Source organism: Nannobrachium achirus (assembly GCF_963921795.1).
Source record: "Nannobrachium achirus genome assembly, chromosome: 3".
NCBI lineage: Eukaryota > Metazoa > Chordata > Actinopteri > Myctophiformes > Myctophidae > Nannobrachium > Nannobrachium achirus.
In genome coordinates, this window is record NC_137812.1 from 23,705,517 (window position 1) to 23,720,057 (window position 14,541).

Consider the following 14,541-nt stretch of genomic DNA (forward strand, 5'->3'; position numbering starts at 1 on the left):
CTTTAAGTTAAGGCATAATATGAGCTGGCAATAGACAAAAAAACAAAATAGAGGGGTGGGAGTGGCTCAGGAGGTAGAGTTGCATTGCTGTCTTAGAACATGGAGGGTTCCAGAAGGGTTCCCAGTTCGATCCCGGGGCTCCCCCAGAGTTACTGCTGAAGAGTCCTTGAGGAAGACTCTGAACCCCTAATTGCTCCCAGTGAGCAGGTTGGTGCTTAATGGTTTCCTCTGCCATCGGTGTATGAATGTGTGTGTGAATGGGTGAATGTAATGCACAATCTATGTAAAGTGCCTTGGATAAAGGCGCTATATAAATGCAACATTTATCCCAAATTAAGCAGGCCTACGGAATAATACATACATTACTTACACTAGGACTATCAATAAAGGTAGAACAATTCATCACACACTCACATGCACGGCACTCACGCAGGCACGCCCAGTGCATGTTAACAGCAGCACTGACATGTTGAAGCTTCACATGCACATGCACATCAACACGTGTCATCAACCACTTGAACCCCAGCATCCATATTGTGGGAGTAACTTTAGCAACAAGTGTTCAATTTACAAGCTCACGTGTCAACACTCGACACATTATGAGCTGGTAGAATGTCCATTTTTGTCAAAGATTTTGTGTGGACGGGGAAAGAAAGTAGAAAGTACAGAGCCAACTGGTCCAGTTTACTAAGTGTAGAGGTTTTAAGAGGTTAAAACAGAATGTTTACCTGAGCCAAAGAGCAGAAGGAATATTATCCCTGTTTGATTCATGTCTGGATTCACTCACACTGGATTCTCAACTGGAACTTCACCGATCTGAACCCAATGACTGTGATTGTGTGTCTGACCAGCACTCGCTGTCATCTGTGGGTTTATTAGTGACACATCATATCTCTTCATCATGTGGTTTTGATGTACATTCAGTACGTATGCACATACGTACGTACGCACGCATGCACCCATGCATGCACACACGCACACACACACAAACACATGCACGCACGCAAGTAGCGTGCATCATCACACAATGCGTCACGATGCAGCTTGTTGTGAGATCTTTAGAGTGGAAGTTATAGGATGATGAGCAACAATTTGGGGCCACCTCTAAACAGACAAGGGCCCCATTTCTCCTTTTAGTATTTAAACAAGGGACTGTTTTGACCATTACAAGTTCAAGTCTTCATGTCATGTTCTAATCTACAGATGTGAAGTGGTGGTGAATCTGGTGATTGATCATCCCCATGGACCCCAAAGTTCAACCCCTGGTTGAAGTTCTCCAGGGAATACATGATCCATAATGTTATTAATGTCAATTACTAGTCTGGAACTATTAATGATCCATTATGATATGAATGTTTACTGTTAGTATCGACTGTGAATGAAACCAGTGTTTGTGTCTTTCACTGAGACACAGGCATTGGTACTGTTGCCATGATTTGGTTGTCTTTTCACATATCAGACCTTTATAAATAAACCAAAATTAGCCCTCTATGAAGTGGACCAAGAAGTGAACATACAGAAAAGTAACTGAGTTATTGTTGGGTTCACAATTGTCAGTTCATTTGATAGAGAACTCCATTCTCTTTCTGGTGAACTCCAGGTCTGACGGGGCCTCAACCCCCTTTCTGTTTACACTACAAAATCCACAGTGTTTATTTACACAAATGGCACCCCCAGGGGTCTATAGAACACCTTTTCTTTTTGAGCGATGCTCAAACATAAGCTCCAACATCTGGCTTTGCCCAGTACGAAGCATCCACAACAAAGTGTCCCAAAGCATGGCCTAGAATAGATTTTGGCACAAAGCGCACAAAGTTTGTTGTACACCCAGGGTCACATTGGCCAAGCTTCGTGGGACGCTTAATGAAATTAACTCATAAATAGCACCGCTCTCTTCACACTAGGTGTGATTATTTCCCTCTAAATCTATAGCTGAAATTAGCAGATCTCTGCTATTCACCACATTCTTCCCAGAACAGTGACGCTAGGGTTCATATGGTTAATGTCACCTCATCCTCATCAACATACAGTACAAGGTACAAACTAAAAACACTCTGCAAAGAAAGGAGACATGAGATTGAACTGACTGATTGACCTGTAGGCCTACTGCTCAGATGATTATGATCTGTTCTCTCTGTTGACTTCTCTGTTTTTGTCTGATTAACTTTTGGCCCAACAACAGTGCATGCATGATAAGTACATATGAGTGTATGTTTTTGTCATGCAGTTTTGAAGCCTTTTTATCTGACTTAATCACACTTCTCGGGAACCTATGCTCTTCTAGCGTCCAGATAATTTTCTCTAAACCACAAGCTGATTCACATCTGGTCCCAGCTGTAGAAGAGCTATGCTTTGACAGCAAGGGGCTGCAGCGACAGGTTTCCTGCTCTGATGCAGTTATGGCCTTGTATCATAGTGCAGTCTGCGGTGATAAGCTATCACCACAGTGTAGTCTTTTAAAGTCAGAAAACTACAACATTACGCCAGCCGACATCTCTCCTCTGTTTTTACCTTCAGACATCTCCCCATCACCCCTTTCAATGATTGGTCGATCTTGACCAATCAGTGTGCTCCCTGGTTTCAGAGGCACAGAGGCGCGGTGATGGGACTTCACCGTGTGTCTGTGACTATGATGGCCTCCACTTGTTTTCACATTTTTAGGTGATAGCTTATCCCCTAAAAGTTGAGGTGATAGCTCTTCACCTCCGACTATGCCTTTAGTGAGAAGCAGGATGTGGTCCGTGATGTCTGTGACGTCTGTGACGTGCACATCTATAGGTTATTTAAAGTCTGACTTGTTCTGTAATCTTTGCTTCAACTCTCATCAAGGGACGAAATCAACACTGACTATAATACATATTTTCTATAACGTTGCATCTTGTCTCTGATTATGTTATGACCAGTGTTTAATTTGTAAATTATTAAGTGCCATAGCTCATGAATACATGATTTTTCACGATGCAAATTCAGTTTTTCCGGCATTGTCCAATCATGTGAGTCAAAGGCAGAACATCCCAAGACTCAGGAAGCGACAACTATCCTTGTGTCACCAGACTTTCCACCTCGGAGCAACAACAGGTTGTAGTAACGAGTTAGATATCTCACCACAGATGCGTTTTGTGTAGCTACGGGGAGCCGAGGGAGGGTCAACGTGCGTCACTAGTTATTGGGACAGAATGCAGTGACTTTTAGAATCCGCTGGCTGCCCTTAGATAGTAATTAGAGAAAAGAAAAGATGAGTGTTTGAGTGGGTGGGGGCATGCGTACAAGTGGCTAATTATGTCTTTTTATACACATTTCTTTATTACTATTACAGTAACACTACTAGCCCCCATAAGTAACACCTACCCATGAAAGATCACGGTGCATCTTGGTAATGGGAAGCAAGAGGTAAACAATGAGTCTTCTAGACATTGATTTACGCATGCCCCCAAATAATACCGATAGAAAGCAGTAAATGAAAAAACATCTAAAACATGAACCCTTGTTGTAGAAATATAAAAATAAAACCTTGATTGGTTATTAGTTCCACTGATTCAAGCCGGAAGACAATCGATTGACTGATCATTCAAATAAACACAGGCGGCCCACCCATCTGACCACTTAACACGACGGAACTGCCGAGTTAAGTGATCCGATGAATGGGGCGCAACCGTCTCGGCCATGCCTTCGGCCTGAAAGCAGACAATTAATCGATGTGATCATAAATCATAAATCAATTTGCATCTACAACACTTGGTAACGGAAATGGTGGTTCTCTTTTTTTTCTCTCTTTTTTTTTTATAGAAATCTTTGGGGTTTCCAAAGTGATTGGTTTTCCTCAGGGCTATGGCATGCAGCAGGGACGTGCAGAGAATGTTAGAGAGGCAGGTGCTGAAATTTCAAAAAGGGCCTTTTGTTGAAAATATTGAAAATAGCAGACCTCCAAGCTCACAACGCGTCACACTGCGATGCGTTGTGAGATTGGAGGTCGGCTATTTCCGGTGCTTGATACCACACTGAACTATTATCGAGTCAATACTGATAACGGCATGGATTTCTACACAGAGAGGGCAATTATTTCAACATAAGATGCTGCATTCAAGTCCAGGAGAGTTTGAATAATGCTGCCTTCAGGTATGGCATGGAAAGAGGGCATTTGCATTTCTTTCACCATAGTAAAAACTGCATTCATGGTCTGGAGAGGGCACTTTTTTTACAGACGGATAAAAGGGCAGGGGCTCAAGCCTACTTTGATGTCTATGTGTGCACGTGCGTGGCATGCAGTTGTGTATAAACGCTCCCCCCCAGCTCCAGGATGTCTCAGTGTAATCATGGCTCAACCCCAGTCACTGCATTTTTCCGTGGGAATTCTGGGCATCTCTGGTGGTAAGCTAAGCTGCATCTATAGCCTAGGTCAAATATATTGTAGGCAGTGGAAAGTAATTTGAAAATGTTCAAGTGGCATTTCTTCCTCCGTAATCGGACAGATCCATGTTAATCACTTGACAATACTGTCTACTGTTTGTGTGATTTTTGGACTGTCATAAAATGTCCCGACGACCTTTGCTGCATGCCACTCCCTGTCTCTGTACTACCAATAAACGCAGAAAAGCCCCAAAAATATATTTAGAAAAGGACTAGAGGCCTTTACATCTCGTACTAACAGTTAAACCCAGAGATCATTTCAAATAATTTGCTAGTTAGTTGCAGATCTATCTTTGACCAGAAGTACAGAGCCAGGACATCATTTCGTACAGAATAGAGTTCCCTCTTCTGTCTTGCCACACACACACAGATAGAAATTGAAGTATAAATTCTCTTTAGCTTTGTCTCAGAATTATGAATTCTATCTAACTTTATATTGAGTTGGTAATGTACCTATATAGCATTCATAAAACAAGTGAATTCTGCACAAGCCCTCCTTCCAGATTTCATCACTCAATTCTGATCCCCATTCAGAGCCTCTTTGACAGACATGCAGGCAGGAAGGCAGGCAGGCAGGCTCAGGGTTTCCGGCAACGCTTTATAAGCCGGGCGGGGCGCCCCCCCAGAAAACCCCCCCGCCCGTCCTAGGGTCTAGGAAAAAAAAGAAGAAATATCCTCCTGTGCGCGACGGATGGGTGCGTAGTGCGTACATGCAGTCCCGCAGTGCAGAGTGCATAGCCATTCTTTGCAAAGAGACCTCACGTAGTCATATACACACACACACACACAAACACTGACAGTGACACTCGTGTGTCCGTTCGGACGCGATGCAAGATGAGAACATGCTGTGTTCATCCGTTCGCTGTTTCCTCTATTCTTAATTGCTTATCGCTTCACTGCGGAGCCCCCCTGGGGCACTTCAGCAGGTCCACCGTCACAAATGTTTCCCCGGGTCTTTAACGGTGCGCGGAAGAGCTGTAGATTTCTTTTAAAACCACTATAGTACATTTTGCGATTTGGAACTAATATACAGTAGATGGACTTCACATTTCGCCATGATAGCATAATGTAGTTGCATTTTCCTTTTTCACACCAACTCATTAATGTTTTGAGGGCAAAAATGATAACTGATTTAATCAAAAATCGAAATATGTTTTGATTTGTTTGTTATAAGCAACTTATCTCTCTTATTTAACTTCACTTAATATTTTGAGGGCAAACATAAGAATTAATATAATAAAAATTAATCAAGAAATGCATTTTAATTAAGCAAATTAATGAATTAATTAAGCAAAAATCTCTGGCTCGCGCGCAAGACTTTTTCCTGCAGGAAACCCTGGACATGCAGACAGACAGACAGACAGACAGACAGACAGACAGACAGACAGACAAACAGACAACCACTATCATATAAGCAGTGCAGCACATTTAACATTCAGTAAGAGTTCTTAAAAAGAATAACCAGTCTAACTAAGACAAACGCACACCATGACACAATATTGACTTAATACATCCATAACTCATCATTAGAAAGAGAAACCAGCTCATGCTGAACACACGCAGTATTGATCTTAACAGGTGATTAAATACAGATGACTCCTATTTGTGAGAATGTGAAATATTTGTTGTTCACATACAATGCTCTCTCTGTTGACTCAAGGAAACTTCCTGGTATCCCTGTTTTCATTCTCTTGGTTATAAGTAAAATAAATGTGATTCATGTCATGGAGTGTATACAGTTCAGTCGTGCGCCTACTTTTAACCTTTAACAAGGAATTTGACTTTATCAGGATTTTAAAAAAATACACGATTGTTTGTCTGACATTTCCTCCTATTACAGTAGATTCCTGTGACCAACTCAGAGTGGTCACAGTACTGGCACTCACCAGTCCTCACTCCAATACCAGGGTAGTAAAAGAAGCAATTACCAGTAAGACTCCCTAATCGGGAGATAAGCGACCGTCAGGTCGCATGTATATATAAATTGGCCAGTAAGTGGCATTATGTTGTCTGCAAAAAGCAACCTCATGGTGGTGCTAGAAGAGGGGCATGTGAGAAATCAGGGGCGGACGCAATAACACAATGTACTCTCTACTCTGTTACAAGTTAAAGTCCTGTATTCAGAATTGTACTTCAATAAAAGTACAAAAGCTATGTCTTCAAAATAAAACACTGAAGTATATTGACAGAAGTTTGTGGCTGGCCTGGAAATGTTGGTTTCATCTATTTCTGGTGAACGGAAATGCCACCGTTGGAAAGCTGGTCCACATATGAGTGGGGATAGAGCTCTGTCTAGCAGCGGTGTCGCACCAAATTCTGGGCCCTGGATACAAGGAATCACTGCTGGGCTGCGGACCCCCCATGAATGTTCTTCATAGGGGGAGGTTGTTTAACCCATTTAGACTGGGAACGCATTATGTTGCGCTTTAACTATTGAAAAATAGCAGATATACAAGCTTACTACATAACTGTGAGCCTATAGATCTGCTATTTTTGAAAAATTGTGAATAAGTATTTGAATGTTCAAATATTAGTATTTCAAATCCTTCTTCTGTTTCTGTCATTGGTGAAGGACCCCCAAAATGGAGAGAGGGTGTATGTCTTCTATGGAATCCATCCTACACCCCCATACCTCTCTCTCTCACACACACACGCACGCACGCACACACACACACACACACACACACACACACACACACACACACACACACACACACACACACACACCACCACCACCACCACCCCCATGTCAGTTTCCGCGCTGTTGGCGCCCCCGTCTACATTGCCATGGTCCTGCGGCACAAAAAGGCGATGCCCCAAATATCCAGGTCCCAAATGTGCACACACTCCATCCACATGCATAATGGTACAGCATACCCAGCATGTAGGCCACAGAAATGTCCCACCCTGAAAAACAGGACTAAGGACCAATTGGGGAAGTGCCTTCAGGGTCCCTCTAGGCTGCCCTGCTCATGGGTGGTCCATGCAAGAGGACGTCTCCCACTGGAGATATTAACCCATTTAGGCCTGAACACATTATGACGCAATATTTTATGCTTTAACTATTGAAAAATAGCAGATATACAAGCTCACAGCGCAGCACCGAGTGCCGCGCTGCGAGTTTGTAGATCTGATATTTTTTTTAAATCGTGAAAATAAAAATTTTGACCCGATTCTATAAGTGTCTTTTGAACCCTTCTAAGATTTTTAGAAAAAACCCTATGTTTCTATGTCAGCAATCTGGCCAGCCATCGTCAAAGAAAAGGTCCTTTTCACTTCAACTGGAGCTCAGTTAGTCTGTTCTTGAGAGACTACTATGTCAGTGGTGCTCAAACCTTTTCATGTGAAGGACCCCCAAAATGATATTTATTTGGCCACGGACCCCCATTTCAAAATATCTAGTTCCAGGGACCACCCATGAAGCAAAATTTGAGTTACAAATGTTCGCTTTGAAAATACATATATTCAAAGATTTGCAAACATTTTCACAACGTTTTCAAAAATAGCAGATCTACAAGCTCGCAGCGCGGCACTCGGTGCCGCGCTGTGAGCTTGTATATCTGCTATTTTTCACTGGTTAAAGCAGTCAATAATTTCTAGGCCTAAATTAACTATGTGTGGATAGTAAGTTTAGTGCTGACTTGTGCACTCTGCTCACATTCCCCAGCGGTGCTGCATCTCAATGGCATTGTGTGATTGTGAGGGTTGTTGTGCCCACATAGTATTCTCCTGTAGTATTTTTAAAAGCATTTAGCTCACACCTCGGGATCATTTTAAACTGAAAACTGTCTACAATTATGTCTGGTCTAATTATGATAATGTTCTTGATTACACTGAGCTCCTGCATGCTGCACTGCGTCAAACACAACACGGTCTGTCTTTGTGTGTGTGTGTGTGTGGGGGGGGGGGGCACACTGGCATAGACTATTATGGCACATTAAGAGTCCCTAAGTTTACATTTAGGGCTGCTAGTCATTTGTGTTTCTGGTAAAAATTATTGACCATAGCTCTATATTAAAATGGTAATCATGGTAGAGTGTCCTTAAAAAAAGTGAAATTGGAAGTAATTAAAAAAAATGAAATTGGTGTCCCACCTGAAAATCTATTTCCTGTTGCTTGTGTCTATAGCAGTGTATTACCACCACTAACTGCCTTTTAACAAAAAACATATTTTCTTTTAACCAAATCTTAAAGATTATATCAACTTTAAAATAAGTTTTGATCTGTTCGTAAAAAGAAAGGGCCTTATGGAAAAAAAAGTCTACATTTTATATTTTCTATGACTACATTTCCAATATGAATAGTTGCTCCTGTAGACATTAATTCAATGTTGAATGAAAGTGCTATTGGTTGTGTTAAATTAGATTTATGGTTATGAATGATTCAGCACTTCAGACACCAAGGTGTCCCGTGCAATCCTGTGTGTGTGTGTGTGTGTGTGTGTGTGTGTGTGTGTGTGTGTGTGCGTGCGTGCGTGCGTGCGTGCGTGCGTGCGTGCGTGCGCGCGTGTGTGTGCCTGCGTGCATGCATGTTTGTTTTTCTTACCTCAAACATTCCGCATGACTTCATTTCTTTCCGAGTAACACAGGTTGTGGGCGGGGACAGGTGGTTGTGGGAGTGGACAGAAAGTATAAAATGCTTCAACGCTCACCTTGTCACATCACATCTCATCTGAACAGCAACAAGGCTCACACACTTTTACTTCTTCAAAGGTGAGAGACTATATTTAATTTACTACCACCTACTTAGCTACCTTCCACCTGCCATCCCTATATTGGGCATGTCATTAGGCTATTGGCAAAATTATATGGAGATCAAACTCGAATACTAAAAGCGAATGCCAGGCAAAATGCATGTTTTGTAAACGTTGGGTGTTTTTCAAGCTGATTCCATTTTTATATCTGTTGACACACTGTGAAGAAGGTAATCTTTAAAATGTATACCTGAGTTAATTGGGCTTTAATTAAATCACACTTGCTTGCCAAAAATGAAAGCGAGCGATGCGATCGTACTATGAAGTACAAATGAGCCACAGGGGTCTTCAACAGGGGGTCCGCGACCCCTAGGGGGTCCGCGGAGGTACTGCAGGTGGTCCGCAAAATTATTGCTTTAAAAAAAAAGATTTCAAAAAATGTTTTTTTTTTTCACATTTATGTTAAAAAATGAATCATGATTCTATCCATTTTGAATAGCTTGAATACATGATTACTATGCAATTGACAGATTGTTGATATTATTGACATTGGTTCTCAGTTAATAACTTGTACATGTTTAAAATAAAAAATATGTCGTAGCCCCGACCCCCCCACCCTCCCTGCTCCATCTCCCCATCAGTTTGGGGGTCCCCGGCCTGAAAACGTTGAAGACCCCTGCATTAGAGCATAAAACGATCAATCTTTCTTCTGTTTACAGGAGGGTGTGTCCTCTGTCACCACCCTGTTTAAATAATAATGAGCCTGTTCCAAAGGGGCGTGTCCTCTGTCACCTCCCTGTTTAAATATTTAATGAGCTTCGGGCTTGTTTATGAAACATGCTTAGAAATATTTTAGTCTTCAGATTTTACTTATTTTAGTTTACCTTGTTTTTCTAAAGAGCTTCGCAACACTGTTTTGAAAAGCACTATGCAAATAAAGTTGATATTAGTCATTGTCTCATATTTTATTCAGAGGTGACAGTGATAGGGAAGAGCATCTGGTGCCACGAGGTCCTTTCATTATTTTAGGTGCACAAAAGGCTATTTAATTAAAATAATGAGATCTTGTCCCATATGGATTCCCTGTTTCAGTTCCATAATGATAAAAAAAGACACCAAACGTTTTAGATAACAAAAATCTCTGTAAGTGTTAACTGAAGTAGATAGTACCTGAGATGGAGCAAATGCTGAAAGGTTTTGTCCTGAAAATATTGGTGTTTAAATTAACCAAACACAATTGTCACTAAAATGGTATAAATAATTGTCAACTTAAAGAAATGAATGAATAGTAGGCCTATGTCTATTCCATGGCAACACAATGGAAAGCAGTAGCAGTTAAAGCTTGTTAACGCTTTATTCATATGAAAGCTACTGGATCCTTAAATGATTAGGATTGTATGGATAACCACATTTTTTTATGAGTACCAAGCTATTTGGATTTGGTTTTGGTTCCTACATTTGGAAGTGAATTTCGACACCCAACACAAACTAGAGATTCTCATGCTGCTTGTTCTTGGAAGGGCTCCAAACGTTATTTTTGTGTGTGTGTGTGCGTGCGTGCGTGCGTGCGTGCGTGCGGCGCAAGTAACAGGAGCCATGGTGAAGCGTGTGGCAGTCATTCTCTCCGGATGTGGAGTGTACGATGGCACTGAGATCCACGAGGCCTCTGCCGTTCTGGTGCACCTGAGCCGTGCCGGAGCCAAGGTACTCCATCATGGGCGGGCTCATTTCAGAGTAAAAAGTGTTTGTTCAGTAACAGGGTCTCTGTCTCTCCTGTCTCTTAGTAATAATGAACAAAAATGTTCAGGTTAGGATAATGATATTATCTGATCAGGAGAGAGAATGAGAGAACTCTCAGACACAGGACACAGGAAAAACCAGTGAAATTGTGATAAGACAAACAAACGAGCTGCCAAATTTGGAACACAAGCTGATAATTAGATGAAATGCATAACCTACATGTTTCAGTTTTTTCCCTATTCACTAAAGAGCAGGTGAGGCGAGGAGAGCCCTGTTACTGAACAGTCTATCCACGGGTTTCCAACTCCCCATAGTGCATTGCGCAGACGTTGTACCGAGCTTCCGGCGCCGCAGCCGAGTGTGATTTACGAGCTCACAACGGGCTGCATCTGCGACACAACGTGAGCTTGTATGTCTGCTGTTAAACTGGAAGTGTGGTCCAAATAATCTCCAGTAAACTCCCGCGGAAACAGGTGGATAGCAACGATTAGAGCAGGGGTGTCCAAACCTTTTTCAAAGGGGGCTGCATTAGAAAATATTAAAAAACACAACGGCCAACTACATCTCCTGACATAATGTACTTTCGGTCGGACCATAACAAAGTCACATACATTTGCATCGCATTTAAAAGATTGTATTTCATCAATATTTAATATCAATGGTCTTCTGTCAGGTGTCTGCTCTGAAAAAACACAATTAACTCCTTTCACATATAAATAACGCCTTATTTCACATTACCAAATGTAATCAGACGTTCAAGGCAAAAGAAAAAGTTCAATAAAGTAGACTTTCTTTGACCCCTTCAGAATGAGGGGAACAATCCTGACAAATTAAACTTTAATACAACTTAGGAACGAAGCCGAGGGCCATATAAAATGAGTCCCCTGGCCGCATTTGGCCCCCGGGCCGCACTTTGGACACCCCTGGATTATTCTAGAGTTTTAATGTTTCAATGAGATATTCTTTTGTTTTAACTAATATCTCTTAACCTGTGTTAATTTGATATGGATGAACGTTGCAGGTGCAGATGTTTGCTCCTAACATCAACCAGATGCATGTTGTGAACCACTGTGAAGGAAACCCCACAGAGGAGAAACGCAACGTGCTACAGGAAAGCGCCCGTATCGCCCGGGGAGATGTGTTGGACCTGGACAAAATAGACGTTGCAGCATTTGATGCTGTCATCATCCCAGGTGAGACTGTCTCAATTACCCTGACATCATTGGCTCTCAAAGTGGGGCTTCAGGTCGTTCCAGGGGGTCCTCAGCAACAGTTTAATTTAAATCCTATTTTATATTTCGGCTGTTCAAAACATTTTGGAGACATTTTGAATGATTTTGAATTTTGAAACAGCAAAATCTTCTTTCATGGGGGTCTCAGGCCAAATATATCAATTTGGGGTCCTAGAAAATGTATAGGATTTTTGAATAATACAGGCATTTTACTTGTAACAGGGCATTTCTAGATTGTGGTATTGCTACTTCTACTTAGGTAAAACATTTGGAGTACTTCAACCACTGGTTAACATACTGTACTTCTTCTGTGTGATGTTGCACAGGGGGCTTTGGTGTGGCTAAGAACCTCAGTGACTGGGCAGTGAAAGGGAAAGATTACACCATTCAACCCCAAGTGGAGAAGCTCATCCAGGCGTTCCACCGAGCCGGCAAGCCCCAGGGCATGTGCTGCATCTCCCCTGTCCTCGCTGCCAAAGCTCTGCCTGGATGCGAGCTCACTGTGGGACAGGACAAGCAGAGTGAACGGTCTGTACTGTGATCCAGTGATTCTCTAAAGTAAACCATGCATGGGCAACTGGCAGCCTGGGGGCCACATGCATGCAGCCCCCACCTAGGCCTACAGTCCTTAATATCGGAATGCTTAAATATCATTGATTTCAGCTGTTACAATTCCACTTTAATTACATCAGTCTATATTAGTAGTTGAATGACTAGTATAGTAGGCCTAGTATTCAAATATTAGTATTATTTTACGTCCAACGTATTTGAATTTATGTACATAAAGTTAACATACTTATAACTAAATGCATTTGAAATTAAATTAAATTTTTATATTTCAGGATTCCAATTCAAAAATTGTAAAATAATAATTCAGGTTTCCATTTCAAAATAAGCAAAAATAGCCGATGTTTTGACCTTGTAGATCTGCTATTTTTGCTTCTTTTGTATGACTAGAATACTAGAATGAAAAGTAGGACGTAACAATATGCAATGTAGCCCCCTGCTAGTGTGGAAGTATAGTGGCCCTCTCCATCATCAACGTTGCCCACCCTTGCTCTAAATGTTTTCAATTTCAAGGACTCTCAGTTTGGTATTCTCTTTATTAGACCACCACGGACCCCCACGAATCTGACAGTATACAAATGTTCACATTTGTACACTGTCACAGTCTCAGACAACTAAGGGTCTAACTGGTGGAGACCCATTGGAAACGCTCAAAGTATAAGGGCACAGTCACACATTCAATAGAAAAGCTTTCTATTCGTTTCCATTCTATGTGAGTGAAGGGGTGGAACTATTGGTCATGGCTCCTTGGCGTGTCACATGCCGTTGGGTGGAGTTCAACACACATGAGGCGCCATTGCGGTCGTACCGGAAGCTCCACCCATACACTCACCTTGAATGGAACTTGGAAGTCAACGGGATGTGACTGCACCCTTTTGTTGCATGAGATGTTAGGTTATACAGTTCTAAGGGTACAACAGTAAATAGAACTAATTTATTTAATTCATTATAAAATATAATCTAAAAGCAGTTATTTAAGAAAATAATCAATTAGTAATCAATCCCTGTTTTGGGCATGTCATTAAAGGCAAAAATATGTAATACGTTTTTAAAAGAAATAGTGAAAATAGTAGCTCTACGCAGCTATTTCCCCAATTTGTGCACAACACTGTTGTGTGACACTGACAAAGCGATTCATTAATACAAAAAATGCTTCGATTATATGTAGCATATATGATGAATTTAAAAAGTAATCAATTGAATAACCGCTAAGGAGATAATCAATAATTGCTGCCCTATAGATCTAACCCCACCTGCCTCGTTTGCCCCCCTCAGATGGCCCTATGCGCAGACAGCCAGCGTGCTGAAGGAGATGGGCTGCAAACACGTTAATAAAAACGTGAACGAAGCACACGTGGACGTGAAAAACAAGCTGGTGACGTGCAGCGCATTCATGTGCAACGCTCCCATTCATGAGGTGTTTGACGGGGTGGGAGTCATGGTCACAGAGGTGCTGAAGCTGGCTTAACAAGAGTACAAATACATCATGGTACATCATACATCATCATGGAATAATTCAATGTTTAATCCATAACATGCTGTTGCATTTCTTAATTGTAACAATAATTCAATCATTTCAATAAAAGTTGTATTGCTCCACTGCAATAAAAATGTGTTTTCTTTTAAATTGAACTTAATTAGATAGATACCTTTATTATCCCAAGGGGGAAATTCAGTTGTCCAGTTGTAGCATAGCAGTATACAGTATTTACAAAGTTACAGAGAAGTAAGACAAATTGAATTATCATTGGAGATGGACAGCTAGAAGTAATGTTTGCTAATAGCTGCCTTAATTTCCTGAAAAACTAGCTTTAAATCCTTTGTGAGAGAATAATATTTTAATTATTTTGTAAGACTTAATGGACTTCATGAGGTGTGGTCAGACATAATGGTATGTAAGTG

The 14,541-nt window shown here is 41.4% G+C and overlaps 1 protein-coding gene across 1 annotated transcript; it reads left to right on the top strand.

Annotated features, from left to right (window-relative positions):
- Window positions 1-10,696: 10,696 nt before the first annotated feature.
- LOC308281255 (glutamine amidotransferase-like class 1 domain-containing protein 3, mitochondrial) lies at window positions 10,697-14,107 on the top strand (the record flags this gene model as incomplete). The annotated part of the gene is made up of 4 exons (XM_080721389.1): window positions 10,697-10,804; window positions 11,862-12,033; window positions 12,399-12,600; window positions 13,915-14,107. 4 exons carry the CDS (start codon window positions 10,697-10,699, stop codon window positions 14,105-14,107), a joined length of 675 nt encoding a protein of 224 aa, XP_080577515.1.
- Between the last annotated feature and the right edge of the window lie 434 nt (window positions 14,108-14,541).